The 17,019-nt window shown below is 36.0% G+C and overlaps 1 protein-coding gene across 1 annotated transcript; it reads left to right on the top strand.

Moving 5' to 3' along the window:
* Nucleotides 1-531: 531 nt before the first annotated feature.
* On the top strand, nucleotides 532-9,283 carry LOC138326338 (thioredoxin-like). Its single transcript, XM_069272458.1, has 5 exons — nucleotides 532-1,204; nucleotides 4,091-4,195; nucleotides 4,763-4,828; nucleotides 8,364-8,429; nucleotides 9,047-9,283. The coding sequence occupies exons 1-5, from the start codon at nucleotides 1,184-1,186 to the stop codon at nucleotides 9,125-9,127; spliced, it is 339 nt and encodes a 112-aa protein (XP_069128559.1). The 5' UTR covers nucleotides 532-1,183; the 3' UTR covers nucleotides 9,128-9,283.
* The last annotated feature ends 7,736 nt before the right edge of the window (nucleotides 9,284-17,019 follow it).

The raw sequence follows: 17,019 nt of genomic DNA, 5'->3' as shown, positions 1-17,019 counted from the left end.
GATCGGCAGATGTACCTCTGTATGTGCTTAGGGTTTTTTAGATAAACTCTTAAATAGTTGAATATAAAAGAATAACTTTGATATGTTGTAAAAGTTCAGTAATTTCATATGGTTTAAGTACGACTTTGGATAGAAAAAGTAATATTTTAACTTGTTTATTAATAAAACCAAACGCACTCCGGTTTTGAATGCCTGATTTTCGGAAAACCAGGTAAAATTGCCTATTTTCGTGCTTTCAAAAATCATATTAAATAACATCAATTGGGAAAACTGATCACACCAAACCATGATATAATGTTTAAACTTTGTGTTGGTGTAAAAATATCATATTTAAAGAATACACTTAAAAGTAGTTAGCCAAGGCAAAATGCCTATAAACCGGAGGTCCCTCTGCCTGTCAACAAAGACAAAGAAGGAGTTTCCAATCATTATGTATATATGTTTCTGCTAGAAAGAAGAAAGATCTTAAATAAAGTCGCCTTTTATTATAACGCTCTATATACAGAAAAACACTTAAAAGGACAAGTTTGTTAGCAAAATAGAGAAAAACAGACGGCAATCATGACATTTCAAGGGCTGTGTATTAATGACAAAATAAGAAAAATATTTGAGAAAAAACAGAACAATACGTGAATTGGAAACAAAACAGGACATGATGCCAGCTTGACAAGAAGATTAACACGCGATGAGTTAATTTGTATACACGAGATAATGTTCCATAGAGCATGTATTTACTCAAGGTCAAAACACATCACACGTGGACATGGTTGATGACCAAAAGTCATGTGAAAATCTACGTGTTAAAAGTCTATTGGAATCCACAATAATTGAGCGATAATCGGGAACTTATCGATTTTTTTCTGTGACATGTTGACTGAAGTTCTGCTCCCGTTAATCTATACTCGTCAGATGGCAGCGCCAATATCGAGATTAAACGCTTTCTCGAATATCCCTCAAAGTGTATGTACCATTAAATAAATGCGCTACCTGGACGGTCGATTTTTTATCCTTATTGCATAGCAACCACTTGCGAAGCCTGACTCTCTCAGAAAGCGTTGTTCACCTATAAGACGCTGGGAAGTTGCAGCCGACGTTCTGTGGAATAACGGTCGGGTTTACCTGTGTTTTGTTTAAAATCACAAACAATTAATTCAGACAAGCGGATTAACTCGACGTCAGCAAGATGAAGGAAATAAACAGCATGGTAAGTCATGATATGGACTTAATTGAAGAATGGCAAATTAAAACCAGAAAACCGCCATCATGTTTTGCAAGGTACATCGTAATTAATGCAGCTTTGTGAATGTGTTATTTTGTTTGTTGTTGGACAGGAAAGTACAGGGCATTTTCAAACCCGAACAGGAATGTTTACTCGTGTTAAATCATATCAACATCATGATGCTAAACAGGTTAAACAAACAACCGCGCCGAATAAAATGAGGATATCGAACGGCCGCCGTGTGGAACAGGAGCTACTAATTAGTGATGTGGGAGGCGACATCGCGTTATTCGTTATAGTATGTACTAATTTACATAAATGGTTCAATATTTTATCCTTTCTTCAAAAATGATAATTCTACAAGCAGTATACACAATGATTTAAATTTTATTGTCAAATTGGGTAAATCAACACTCACATTCTTCGTTAAAGGAATGTTCTAGAGAAACGATTGTCTTCGACAGCCTCTGTCATCCGGTTCACCATATCCGACTTTACCATTGCTCTTACGACCAAAGACTTTCAGCATTCACTAATAAGACCAGTCGACGTTAAATCGTTAGTAGTCGGAATCGAATGCTTCCCATGTACCTTTGCCGCCTAGGGAGAATGGCAAACCAAAGGCTAAAATATTAACATGGTCAGTTGGTATGACACATGTAACGTTACTTTCATCTATTTTAAAAATATGTTTTACTATTGTACCATCGACGTTTTATGACGTATAGCAATTCCGTAGCGAAAGTGACGTTATTTCGCAAGTGACCTTGAACGTCGTCATAATAACGATTTGGATAAAAGACTAATGACATGTCATACCCACCACCACCACCCATCCATCCGTGTTGGTCTGAGCCGTGGTGTCAGGGAATTAACTGTAATGAATGAGCTGTAATTAGTGCCATTAGCGGGTGAGATAAAACCCTAGCAATGTTTAATGCTTCTCCCAAAAACTAGAATCTCTATCCTATTTGTAGAAAACATAATGTTCTCAATGTGTGAGCGAAACCTCATAGGATTTGGGAAATCTGTCTCCAACACATTTCTTAAACTCTCAAATGTCGTTTTCAAATGAATCCCGATCGCGGCGCCTTGAGAATTCCAACTCATTCACAATCTGAATTTGTATCGATGAGAATAATTAGCTGCCCGAAAAGGAACAGTCTTGTCAATGAATATAATTAAAATCTTAATACCCAATATCGGTATCAAGCTGAGTGACTGATTGGTCGGTTGTTTGTTTCTGGATTGGTAACTGCACAATTAAGACCAAGTGTATTTCGGATAGAGTCCTTAGATTTTAATCAGATGGAACTGAGTTTTCACAAGAATGGTTACAAAAAAGCTCAGTAAAATAATTCCTTTCTGTCTACTAACATGGACGTTGTCTGATTTTGTTCGAGTGCTGGCCAATCAGAAAGTTAGAATAGCCATTTTGCATAATGTTGCAAAGCTCGTGCGTTCGGCCTACTTCCGGTCTTAAAACGTGGTATATGTTTTCACACAAATTGCTTAGAATAGTCCGAATCATTCTGTTGTTTTGTATTGTCTTTTTATCTCGAGTAGGCATTGAGCCGATGAAAATGTCCATATAAAATAAAAAGACTATGGAACGGCAGAATCATTCAAACTATGTTTAGAAGTAAGTGGCATAAATACATAGATAAGATCACCTTGGCGTCCACTCTTAGAGGTTTTAAACAAAGCTCTTCTTTATATCTGGGGGAATTACAATTCACTTACAAAGAGGATTCAATTATCTTGTAAATTGTTTTCAGAGTACTTAGAAGGTCAAATAGAAATATTCGCACTTATTTGAGCTTGACCTTGAAGTGAAGGTCACGTTGACATAACAGCCAAGCAAAGCAGTTTCATGCTTCGTCTCGATAACATTTTTCAAAGCTTAAATCAAATTTCCAGAAGATCCATTGATATTGAAATATTTGAACTACATTTTTGTACATTGTATTTTCAATCCGCGAAGATAATTTATCACTAGGACGTATTTATTAATGTGGTAAGGGACATGTCACATATTCATAGTTTCGCGTCTCCAAATAGGGACCTACATGTACATTTAATGTTACCTTCCATAAAAAGAATCAGCCGTGCGTTCCATTTGCAGATTCGTGCCAGTTGTACTAAAGTGATACGGCATTGCTAAATGGAACGCGTTTAGATTTTTCCAAGATGGCGGCACCTATACGAAAGATACGCTTCGAATATAAAAGCCAAGTATTTTCGGTGTTAACAATAAAATTGATATAAAAGTAAAACATAAATAGTTTCGGATTACATTGAAATAAATAATCCATGTAGTTTTATCGGATATACATAATCTCTGTATGGTTTTCAATTTCAACAAAGAAAACATTCCGATCACAAATGAAAAATCTCGGGTCCGCCATCTTAGATCTAAGTGATACGCTTCTGAAAACGAACAACTTGTACCGGTACAGTTCCGCTGGTACGGCGCGTTCCATTTGAGATACAACAGATTCGTATCAAATGGAACGCACGGAGAGTTTGTTTTTAAGATGGATCCCGCCCGTATTGTAATCATTTTTCGTTTTGTTTTGTTTTGCAAACGGACTTCTTTTTCTACATTTCAGATATTTAGACATGATCTGTGTGTTCATACGTGTGGAAACCGAAGGTCTGGGAGACTATACAAACTTTGCAAGAATATTCGATTATTCAATAAGTGTTGTAGCTCAAATTAACTTCATGTAACTTAGTAAAAATGAATGATGTCATGTAAATGTTATTTTCAAGAACAAGAATGGCTATCCTGACACCGAATCCCAACAAAAAGTTTGAGAGAAACTGCTTCCATTTTTATTGAATCGTATTTCTGTTTTCTAACCACAGGAAGAATTCCAGAAAATTTTGCAAGATGCTGGAAACAAACTGGTGGTTGTCGACTTCAAAGCCACGTGGTGTGGACCATGCAATGCTATTGGACCAGCTTTTAAGGTACCTTCAAGCGCGTCATATAGTATAGGTGTTTCAAATGGCTAGTTTAAACACATTTATTTTTCATCCTTGGGATGGCCTTTTGACATGTTTGATTTTTACTTGTGACGATAAAAGCATAGAGGCATACAACATGTAAATATGGAATGACTTATAGATGTCAGTATATCATAGATAACCGATGTGGTTGTAGTAACGATATTTTTATCCGTTATGGTAATAATATGGATGGTCGTTGTGGTAACAAGATGAGTGTTTGTTACCATGGTGACGATATTCGTTTTGTCTGTTGGTGTGGTGGCAAGAGATATGTATCTGTTGCCATGGCGTCGATAATGGCGTCTATTGCCGTGGTGACGAGATATATGTGTCTGTTACCATGGTGACGATATTGATGTTTATGGACAGGAGATGAAAAAGAGAACAGAAGTGTTTATATTAACTGATATTACATCCGTAGAAATAATCCCAGTCGGAAATCAAAGATCCGGACTGATATAACGTCCATCGCAATAATAAAATCATGCAATGACTCATTCAATATTTCTCTCCCTTATTAATTTCTAGAAAATGGAAAGTTGTGAAGAGATGAGGAATGTAATATTTTGTGAGGTGGATGTTGACGAAGTATCGGTAAGTATGTAATGTAGGTCAAGGTCAACGTCAATAAATAACATGCATCGGTTGCGTTAGCTTATTTGTCAAAGTTTTATGAATAGATGCTCATTGGTGTCAACAAAATCTAAGAATTCAGTTATTTGCTATCCGTATTTGCATATCACAGAATTATCTGCCCTTTGGGGTAGGTATTGATTGTGACGTCATGTGTTTGCCGGCGTGTCATAGTTTTCGGAAAAAACGACGTGAAATGCGCTCACAAAATAATGACGTAACAATCGTTACCTACTCGAAAGGGAGCTAAATCTGTAATATGCAAAGACGGAATACAAGCTCAGGATTGATTGCCTTCAAGTCTACGGAGACTCATCAGTTGGGCATACATTAAAATGGTAACGTTATACTGTAACCTATATAATACTAATTTCTCTAATTATTTTACATTTTTACATGAAAAGTTGTATCAATTTATACATACTTTGTAGTGAAATGATTTTTTCGCGATTTTTACGGATATCAGAGTAACATGGACAAATGTAATACTATTTTGTACATATACACTTTAAAATATGTATGACATTTCTTAGATTATCTGACAGACGTCTTGCTATACATAATCTGATCATGTACCTACTGTACACGTAGTTGTAATCCTTATCCTTTGCTGAAGTCAATATGGTGTCATAACACCCTGGTAGAGTAAAGGATAACCGAGGACGTAGCCCAAGATAATTAGATTAGATTCTACCAGAATGGTATAACACCATATCATCCGACTCAAACGTTTTAGTGCATTAGATATGAAATTCATTAACAAAACATCGATGTTATTATTTGATATGCGCAACATAATTTTGCCTTAGGACGCTGCCCTGGTTAACTCAATGTAAGTTTACATCTAATTTTTTTTCTAAAAATGGAAACATAGGCTTAATAACGACCTCCATGTAACCACATACATGTATTAATGAGAGTAATGGAAAATCAAAATATATCTAATTTAAGTGTGACATCAGAAAATGAATTGTTCTCGACAATTACCATGCGACTGAAACTGTAGAGCGTCTTAAAAACACATGGGCACACACAGGGACTTGTAATGTAAAAGGAAAGTCCGTCTGCTGCGTACATGTATATATTATATAAAGGTACACAAGTCATCTCTCCCCTCTATGATACAAATCCCTGTGCATGGGCCAAATAAATTCAGATGAAATTCTGTGACCCCGGAACGATGATACCAACTTATTTTGCCGTACAAATAAATTTCGCGTATTTCGTGGAATAGTACGGCGGCGTATTAGGGCCACTATATAATTTAATTTATCTTGTACGTACAAGTTAGTATCTTGTACGTACAACTTAGTAATTTGTACGTACAATTTATTATTTTGTACGTACAATTTATTATCTTGTACGTACAAGTAATTATCTTGTACGTACAACTTAGTATCTTGTACGAACAAGATAGTATCTTGTACGTACAACTTAGTATCTTGTAATTTTGAATCCCCACCCTATAAGGATGCTACCATTGCATTATGGGTGCTATACCATGCTTAGTTTCAGAGAAGAAGTTGTTTATATGGAAATAGCCAAATTGGCCCCTTTTGACCCCGCCCCTCAGGCCCCCGGAGGGTCAGCCCCATCATTTGCACAATTTGGAATCCCCACCATATAAGGATGCTACCATTGCATTATGGGAGCTATACCACGCTTAGTTGCAGAGAAGAAGTCATTTATATGGAAAAAAGCCAAATTGACCCCTTTTGACCCCGCCCCTCAAGCCCCCGGGGGGGTCAGCTCTATCATTTGCACAATTTTGAATCCCCGCCCTATAAGGATGCTACCATTGCATTATGGGTGCTATCCCATGCTTGGTTTCAGAGAAGAAGTCGTTTATATGGAAATAGCCAAATTGACCCCTTTTGACCCCGCCCCTCAGGCCCTCCGGGGGTCAGCCCCATCATTTGTACAATTTTGAATCCCCACCCTATAACGATACTACCATTGCATTATGATTGTTATCTCTTGCTTAGTTTCAAAGAAGAAGTCGTTTTTATGGAAATGCCAAATTGACCCCATTTGACCCCGCCCCTGAGGCCCCCGGGGGTCAGCCCCATCATTTGTACAATTTTGAATCCCCACCCTATAAGGATGCTACCATTGCATTATGGGTGCTATCCCATGCTTGGTTTCAGAGAAGAAGTCGTTTATATGGAAATAGCCAAATTGACCCCTTTTGGCCCCGCCCCTCAGGCCCCCGGGGGATCAGCCCCATCATTTGTACAATTTTCAGTTAGTAGCCCATAAGGATGCTACCAGTCAAATTTTGTTGAAATCCGACCAGCAGTTATGGAGAAGAAGTCGATTGTTGACGGACGACGGACGACGGACGCCGGACGCTGCGGTATCCCATAAGTTCACCTCGGTCCTTAGGACCAGGTGAGCTAAAAATGGAAACAGTCAATACATGTATGCTACATGTTTATATTGAGCGTCATGTGACCTTGTATTGGCCAAAGCAAATGGTGAAAAATCAAAGCATATTTAATATACAATGTATATATATTGTATATACATTGTATATGTTAATTAACACAAAAAAAATTATAAAAACGTTTGTTTTACTTTTGTTGTCTGTGCAATCGGTACCTTATTCCATATAGGACATAGGGTCATGGATTTTTTCGGGGTGTAATCAATTAAAGTTAAATAGGAAGCTCAAACTTTTCAACGATCGTAATAGTGTAAAGTAAGTAACTTTTGTTACTGAAGAAAAATACTAATTCGTCTGCTTCTGTTCTTACCGATAAAAATTATCATTTTTGGTGGTGTAGCAACTTTAACAGTGTAAATCTTGAAATAAATTCGCCGTATAAATATCAAAATTGTGACAAATAAAATTGCCGTATAAATGTCAAAAAATTGTGAAAAATAAATTCGCCGTAGAAATGTCCAAAATGTGACAAATAAATTCGCCGTATTAATGTCAAAAAGTGTGAAAAATAAAATTGCCGTATCAATATAAAAAAGTGGAAAAATAAAATTGCGGTATAAATGTCAAAATTGTGACCAATAAATTCGCCGTGTAAATCTCAAAAATTGTGACAAATAAAATTGCCGTATAAATATCAAAATTGTGAAAAATAAAATTTCCGTATTAATGTCAAAAAGTGTGAAAAATAAAATTGCCGTATAAATGTAAAAAAATGTGAAAAATAAAATTTCCGTATTAATGTCAAAAGGTGTGAAAAATAAAATTTCCGTATTAATGTCAAAAAGTGTGAAAAATAAAATTGCCGTATAAATGTAAAAAAAAATATGAAAAATAAAATTGACGTATTAATGTCAAAAGGTGTGAAAAAAATGCCGTATAAATGTCAAAAGTTTGAACAATAAAATTGCCGTATAAATGTCAAAAGTTTGAACAATAAAATTGCCGTATTAATGTCAAAAAGTGTGAAAACGCCCCGAATATTAGTTGGTTTACAGCCTTTGTAGGTCATCCAGGGCGACACATAACACATTGGGTTTCTTTTATCAACAGGAAGTGGCGGAGGAATACGAGGTTACAGCGATGCCAGCCTTTATGTTCTTCATGAATGGTGAAAAGGTAACTGCTCTTAAACTCTAATTACTCTTCGACAAATTCTGTGATTTTTCGAAAAAAGGTATAAAAAAAAGTAAATTAAAAACTTTGATGCTGTGAAACAGCATTCTTAAGTACGCTCGGCGAGCCTGTGCACATCAAAACAATGAAACCACTCCGCGGTGAAAATTAAAAGTTGTTTTGTTCATTTCACGTAATACTTGATGGTACCCCAATATTCAAAACCACAGACATTGATTTTTTTACTTACATATACACCATAGATGGAGTGTTTTAAGTGTTCAGTTGGGACTCTATGATATTGGTATTACTCCGAGATAGTAGTCTCCCGAAAATCACGAACAGCGCCTTCTTCGCTGTCTTCCTCCGCGGCAAACTTTCGGTGGAATTTGGATTGTGTATGTTTATTTAAATTTTACGTAATTCATGCTATTGATCGATTATTGTAATCAAATGTTAGGAAGGTTACTACAAAAGAAAGTTCTAATAATGCTTATAAAGTTTTTTGTGATAAGACGACTTCAGTATCTGTCTCTAAAGAAGTCTTCTGAGCAACAAAGGAAGTATAGTAAGGGAGACAACTCTAACAATATATATTTATTTCTCTTTTCCCTTCACAGATAAAAGAAGTTCTCGGAGCAAATAAGGACAAGATCAAGTCATCTCTTATAGCTACTTTGGAAGAATATAATCTTAAGTAAAATACTTGTGTTTGGTAAAATAATAACTTTTATGGAAATCGATCGAATTAGTATTTAATGTGCTGTTTACGTGTGGATATTTATGACTACCATGTGCCGTCCGACCGCTTTAGATATTATATCCTTCTGTTTACGTGTGGATATTTATGTCTACCATGTCCGTCCGACCGCTTTAGATATTATATCCTTCTGTTTACGTGTGGATATTTATGACTACCATGTCCGTCCGACCGCTTTAGATATTATATCCTTCTGTTTACGTGTGGATATTTATGACTACCATGTCCGTCCGACCGCTTTAGATATTATATCCTTCTGTTTACGTGTGGATATTTATGACTACCATGTCCGTTACGTGTGATTTAGACCGCTTTAGATATTATATCCTTCTGTTTACGTGTGGATATTTATGACTACCATGTCCGTCCGACCGCTTTAGATATTATATCCTTCTGTTTACGTGTGGATATTTATGACTACCATGTCCGTCCGACCGCTTTAGATATTATATCCTTCTGTTTACGTGTGGATATTTATGTGTCCGGCTTTAGATATTTATCCTTCTGTTTACGTGTGGATATTTATGACTACCATGTCCGTCCGACCGCTTTAGATATTATATCCTTCTGTTTACGTGTGGATATTTATGACTACCATGTCCGTCCGACCGCTTTAGATATTATATCCTTCTGTTTACGTGTGGATATTTATGACTACCATGTCCGTCCGACCGCTTTAGATATTATATCCTTCTGTTTACGTGTGGATATTTATGACTACCATGTCCGTCCGACCGCTTTAGATATTATATCCTTCTGTTTACGTGTGGATATTTATGACTACCATGTCCGTCCGACCGCTTTAGATATTATATCCTTCTGTTTACGTGTGGATATTTATGACTACCATGTCCGTCCGACCGCTTTAGATATTATATCCTTCTGTGGAATTTATGACTCCATGTCCGTCCGACCGCTTACGTGTGGATATTTATGACTACCATGTCCGTCCGACCGCTTTAGATATTATATCCTTCTGTTTACGTGTGGATATTTATGACTACCATGTCCGTCCGACCGCTTTAGATATTATATCCTTCTGTTTACGTGTGGATATTTATGTACCATGTCCGTCCGACCGCTTTAGATATTATATCCTTCTGTTTACGTGTGGATATTTATGACTACCATGTCCGTCCGACCGCTTTAGATATTATATCCTTCTGTTTACGTGTGGATATTTATGACTACCATGTCCGTCCGACCGCTTTAGATATTATATCCTTCTGTTTACGTGTGGATATTTATGACTACCATGTCCGTCCGACCGCTTTAGATATTATATCCTTCTTTTACGTGTGGATATTTATGACTACCATGTCCGTCCGACCGCTTTAGATATTATATCCTTCTGTTTACGTGTGGATATTTATGACTACCATGTCCGTCCGACCGCTTTAGATATTATATCCTTCTGTTTACGTGTGGATATTTATGACTACCATGTCCGTCCGACCGCTTTAGATATTATATCCTTCTGTTTACGTGTGGATATTTATATGACTACCATGTCCGTCCGACCGCTTTAGATATTATATCCTTCTGTTTACGTGTGGATATTTATGACTACCATGTCCGTCCGACCGCTTTAGATATTATATCCTTCTGTTTACGTGTGGATATTTATGACTACCATGTCCGTCCGACCGCTTTAGATATTATATCCTTCTGTTTTTACGTGTGGATATTTATGACTACCATTTCCGTCCGACCGCTTTAGATATTATATCCTTCTGTTTACGTGTGGATATTTATGACTACCATTCCTCCCGACCATTAGATATTATCCCTTCTGTCCCCATGTCCGTCCGACCGCTTTAGATATTATATCCTTCTGTTTACGTGTGGATATTTATGACTACCATGTCCGTTCCGACCGCTTTAGATATTATAATCCTTCTGTTTACGTGTGGATATTTATGACTACCATGTCCGTCCGACCGCTTTAGATATTATATCCTTCTGTTTACGTGTGGATATTTATGACTACCATGTCCGTCCGACCGCTTTAGATATTATATCCTTCTGTTTACGTGTGGATATTTATGACTACCATGTCCGTCCGACCGCTTTAGATATTATATCCTTCTGTTTACGTGTGGATATTTATGACTACCATGTCCGTCCGACCGCTTTTAGATATTATATCCTTCTGTTTACGTGTGGATATTTATGACTACCATGTCCGTCCGACCGCTTTAGATATTATATCCTTCTGTTTACGTGTGGATATTTATGACTACCATGTCCGTCCGACCGCTTCTAAGATATTATATCCTTCTGTTTTACGTGTGGATATTTATGACTACCATGTCCGTTCCGACCGCTTTAGATATTATATCCTTCTGTTTACGTGTGGATATTTAAGACTACCATGTCCCGTCCGACCGCTTTTAGATATTATATCCTTTATGTACCATTCTGATTTACGTTGGATATTTATGACTACCATGTCCGTCCGACCGACTTTAGATATTATATCCTTCTACAATAATGTATTTTAGTGTGTAATCTAATTAACATTTAAATGCCCACTACCCGTCCTAAAAGGCTTTAAAATGGAAAATGGAAAACGAGATTGATACTTCAAGTTTGATGATGATGATGATGACGACGGTAACGTTATAGTCGCAAATTTATATAATACACTTACCCAGGGCCGTTTTCGGTTTGACTACTTAAAGACGAACCGGGTGATTTTATATTGTTTTCAGACGAGCCTTGACAAAGCCCTCACAGATTTGGATCATAAACTGCAAGTCCGTTAGGTTTAATTAATACTTGAAATAATCAGTTCCGAATAAACGAAAACTGCCATGGACTATCTCAAATAGCAAATCTGAACCAAACATCTTCTGATGGTATTATTGTTTTTAAGAAACTTTTAAATTTTGTTTCGAAATGATAGTGGGTTTTTAAGCATTGGATTAGCAATAAATATCGGGCTAAGTTCTAAGGTTAAATCTGAAACTATTTTTTGTCTAAACATACAAATAACTAACATATTTATTGAAACGGTAATCAACTGAATGAAAAAAAAAATCTTTAAAATGTTCTCGATCTCTGAATCAGCTGTCTTTGTATTGGTAGTTGACGTGGTACTTTTGTGGTGATATTGGTGATTGCAGGGATAGAGTCCTAACATAAAGACTCGGTTTAAGACATATACATGTGTACCATGTGTACATATGTGCCATTTTGACAATATTTACCAACATATCCGTCCATTATGTGTGTAGTTGCAGGTTTTCCTTCTATCTGTCATTATTTCGCTGAGTAAAATTACGTAGGAAGGGACGATACTCCGTCAACAGTCGCTTTTGGATGGGAATGGATAATTAGAGTTACTTCCCTTCATTACAGCAAAATTTGCTGGAAAGTTTGAAATAACAAATGTTTTATGGATATGTAGACAATGCACGTGTGCTCATGGTAATAAAATCCCGCTTATGTTACATGTTAAATGAAATACAAGACATAATGGTTCGTGTTATGAAAACAAATAAAGCCTGTGAAGCATGTTACTCATGTAGACTGTTACTCTTACTCTGGTGTACGTAATTTTCATCTATTTCTTTGTCTCTACTGAACAAAAAAACAATTTTAGATATCTATTGTTGTTTGCATGTTTGTCTTAGTTAACAATAAAATCTTGTAGAACATCAAAGACTTTTTGTGATTATAATGCTCATTGACAATATTGTATTATCTAGTAAATATTGAGTGATAGTAACCCAAGGGATATCGGAAGTGATAGTAAACCCTGGGGTATCGGAAGTGATAATAAACCCCTTGGATATCGGAAGTGATAGTAACCCCTAAAGTATCGGAAGCGTTAGTAATCCCTGGGATATCGAAAGTGATAGTAACCCCTGGGGTATAGGAAGTGATACATGTAGTTACCCCTGGGGTATCGAAAGTGTTAGTAACTCCTAGGATATCGGAAATTACAGTAACTTCAGGGGAATCGGAAGTGATAGTAACCCCTGGGATATCGGATGTGATATTAACCCCAGTGGTATCGGAAGTAATAGTAACCCCTGGGGTATCGGAGGTGTTAGCAACCCCTGGGGTATCAGAAGTGATAGTAACCCCTTGAGTATCGGAAGTGATAGTAACCCCAGGAGTATCGGAAGTGATAGTAACTCCAGGGGAATCGGAAGTGATAGTATTCCCTGGGATATCGGAAGTGATAGCAACTCTTGGAATATCAAAGATGGTAAATGATATTCACGAGAATAATATGGCGTCAATTAATGATACTGATATCATGTTCCGACAGAGGACATAGAGACATGAGAATTACGATGTACTTGACTGTATGTCTATTATATATATATATAGACGTGCCATAACTGGGTGAACATTTTGACATGTTATGTTTTTCCTCAGTAACCATACATTGTGAATTAAGCTGAGAAAATGATTATTATGCACAGACAAACATGTGTAATAATTTATGATCTGTGATTCTCCTAACATCACTCAACTAAAATAAAAACCAGAAATCTAATGTGAATTGAAAATGGGCCGTTTTATTACCACGAAAACGACTTTAATTAAATATATAAAACATATATTACACAACGATGACCCACAACACCATTCACAAAATATGCAGGTGAAACATTTACGACAGCAAATAATTTATACCCAGTTGTATTTCTTGTTGTATGTTTTATGTACCTTTAGATGAATGAAATGGTCAGATGTCGCTTTATAATGACTATTATCACTGTGGCAATGTGAAATGAATTGGTAGACATGGTACGACTGTATGTTCTGAGTGAACTTCTCTTTTACTGTTATGTAGACATAAATATCATGATTTCAGGCAGAACTGTCCAAATTCATTTTAAACTCTTATTTGACTTTGTAAAATTAAAACTTCTGCTTTTTAAATATTGTAATTCTCAAAAAGTTGGTAACTTTTGATGGATAATAACATGTTAATTTTTTTTCGTGATTCGTGATTACGAAAATTGCGGCACATATAATTTTATCTATTTTTAACCTGTCCTAGTGTCCATATACGATTTTAGATATTTTACAGAGATATTCAAATTACCTTATTCTGAACAATCTGATTGACATACTGATACCTTATTCTCGTTCCGTTTCATAGAGGATTTAACAACATTCCGCACGAGGTCACGTTTTAGATCTGATGACCTTTTAAATTGGCCTCATTTCTTGACGGAGGCCGGGGTGGTGATCTTGAATGGGTGTTCTCAGATCTATATAGATATTTTCTCTATATATACATATGTAATACTGTGATACAGTATTACATATATAGAGAAAGAAAATATCTATAAAGCCAAACGCCAGCGGTCAGATCCAATAGGGAATGAAGTGGGAATAATGCTATACATGTATGTACATAAATAGTCAGACTTGGCTCGAGTACAAAGTTATTTCAAAGTACTGTTTTCAAGGTTAAGGTCACCAAGACCTGCTAGAAAATACCTTCTCATAAAAACTGCAATGTGACATTGAATTTAAACATATTTTAATGTACATGTATAAAAACAAAAAACAAAAACAAAAAACAAAATAAAAACAAGAGATCCCACAGGGACCTTGGCGCCCACCAAAGAAAGATCAATGTCTTACAATGGAAAGAGGGATCTTTTTTCTGCTTTTAAAACTTTTTATAAACATACTACATATAAAATTTGAGATAGATCGCTTTAGTACTTTCTGGGAAATAGCGGTTACAAGCTTCAACTATCAAAATACAAGATGACGGCCTGCAGTCCACCTTCTTCACTGATCGGTCCCAGAATGCAATATGCCCAACTAGGGCCCTAGGGGAATCTACATATGAAATTGGAGAATGATCTCTTCAGTACTATCTGAGAAATAGCGATAACAAACTTTAACTATCAAAATCAAAGATGGCTACCTGGCGGCCATCTTGTCGACAGATCAGTCACAAAATACAATATGCACAATTAGGGCCCCAGGTGAACCTACTTATGAAATTTGAGAAAGATCCCTTCGGTACTTTCTGAGAAATAACGTTTAACAAGAATTGTTAACGGACGGACGGACGGACGGACCACGGACCACGGACGAAAAGCGATTTGTAAAGCCCACCATCTGATGATGGTAGGCTAAAAAGAAATACATTTTTCACTACATTTATACACTGTGGACCGGTACAGCCATTTTAATTACTGTAGCTAATTGATGATTAACCTAAATATCGTTTACGTTATGGAGCGACAGCATAAAACTACTAAAGCTATGACACACGCAAAAAAGCTTTATTACTGCAGTTTAAAACATTATCTTTTGCTAGAAATAGCAAATAGATTGGGTACAACTTAAATTTGATAATCGCCCTCTTTATCACAATTGACCGATCGCCAGGTGTAATATATCCACGCTTCGTGCTCGCAAACGCACATGTACCTATTTTCATTGTCGGGGTAAACGTCTTAGCATATGCAATACAAAACCATGTGCAGTGCTTGAGCGGTTCGATTGACAGCTGACGATCCACCAATTTATAGCTTACTACATCGTTAGAGGGTTTGTGATTGAAAGCAATTGCATCGCCCTTGATATTGCTCTGTTAAAGAAGGGAGAAGAAGCTGTAGAAATTCTTGAAACACACATGCAGCCCCAATTCGTTGGCATGTGACAAAAGAATTAAAATTCTCAATTCAAATACACTGTATATCCATTTATGTAGTCATGTGTAATGCATTGCAAGATAAAAGAAACCTTAATCGTGCGATTTTGGCAGATGTTGTCCCCAGATATTGCAAAATGTACAAATGGATTTTTAATGTTTAATTTATCTATAAAATTACACGAAACAGTAGACTTTAAATTAATATATAAATCAAATCCGTGTCCATATTCTTTTATTGTAGTTACAATTCATTGTACGGAATGTATGTGACATTGTTAAAATTATATATTTATCTGATCTTTAAATCTGCAGAGTGAATCTTACCAATACACATGTTACAACATATTATAACCTTGAGATTACGTAGCACAATATCGATATATTCATAGATCAAAGACTGCACGCGATAAGTATCCAATGTCAACATTATAGCCAAATGAACACATTATTATAGACATAAATACATGTACTCATAATTTTCAGCATAATTAAGTAACAACAATATATTCATGAAGTATTAATTACGAAATCTATTTAAAGATATATGTGTTAACTACCGTTCTGCGCCACAACATTTGAGTTCAAGGTCACATAGCCAGGCTTTTGGCTCTATGACAGATCTGTGTTATAAGGTGTCCGTATATCTATAAATCCAAAAGCATATGATCTGTGCAAGCTGTATGTGATTTTGAAATTATATAGATTTTAAGATTAATATTTTTACTATGACGTTGGTAGTGGTATTCAAATATGATTTTGCATTAAAAAGTGGTCGTATTACACGACATGTTTGTGGCATTTTGTAGCATTTCATGAATAATCAATTCACATACAAATGTTTATACCTTTATATGTATACAATAAACGTAAATATGTTGACTTAAAGATGCTCCACCGCCGACAGAGCATAAATGATATTCATCACTTGAACAGTAATTGGTGTTTAATCGTGTGTATGTATGTCTAATTAGCACAAAAAATGTAATAAAATAATTTATTTTGCCTTTGGTGCATAAGCAATCAGTATTTCATTCCATATAGGATATAGTGACATGGAATTTTTTTCGGGATGCAATTAATTACTTTTTATATTTTTAACTTAAAGTAAAATTAGAAGCTTAAACTTTTCAATGGTGGTAATGGTGTAAAGTAAGTAACTTTTTTGACTGAAGAAAAATACTAAATCG

Source organism: Argopecten irradians, chromosome 6 (genome assembly GCF_041381155.1).
Source record: "Argopecten irradians isolate NY chromosome 6, Ai_NY, whole genome shotgun sequence".
NCBI lineage: Eukaryota > Metazoa > Mollusca > Bivalvia > Pectinida > Pectinidae > Argopecten > Argopecten irradians.
This window is presented reverse-complemented; position numbering and strand designations above follow the sequence as displayed.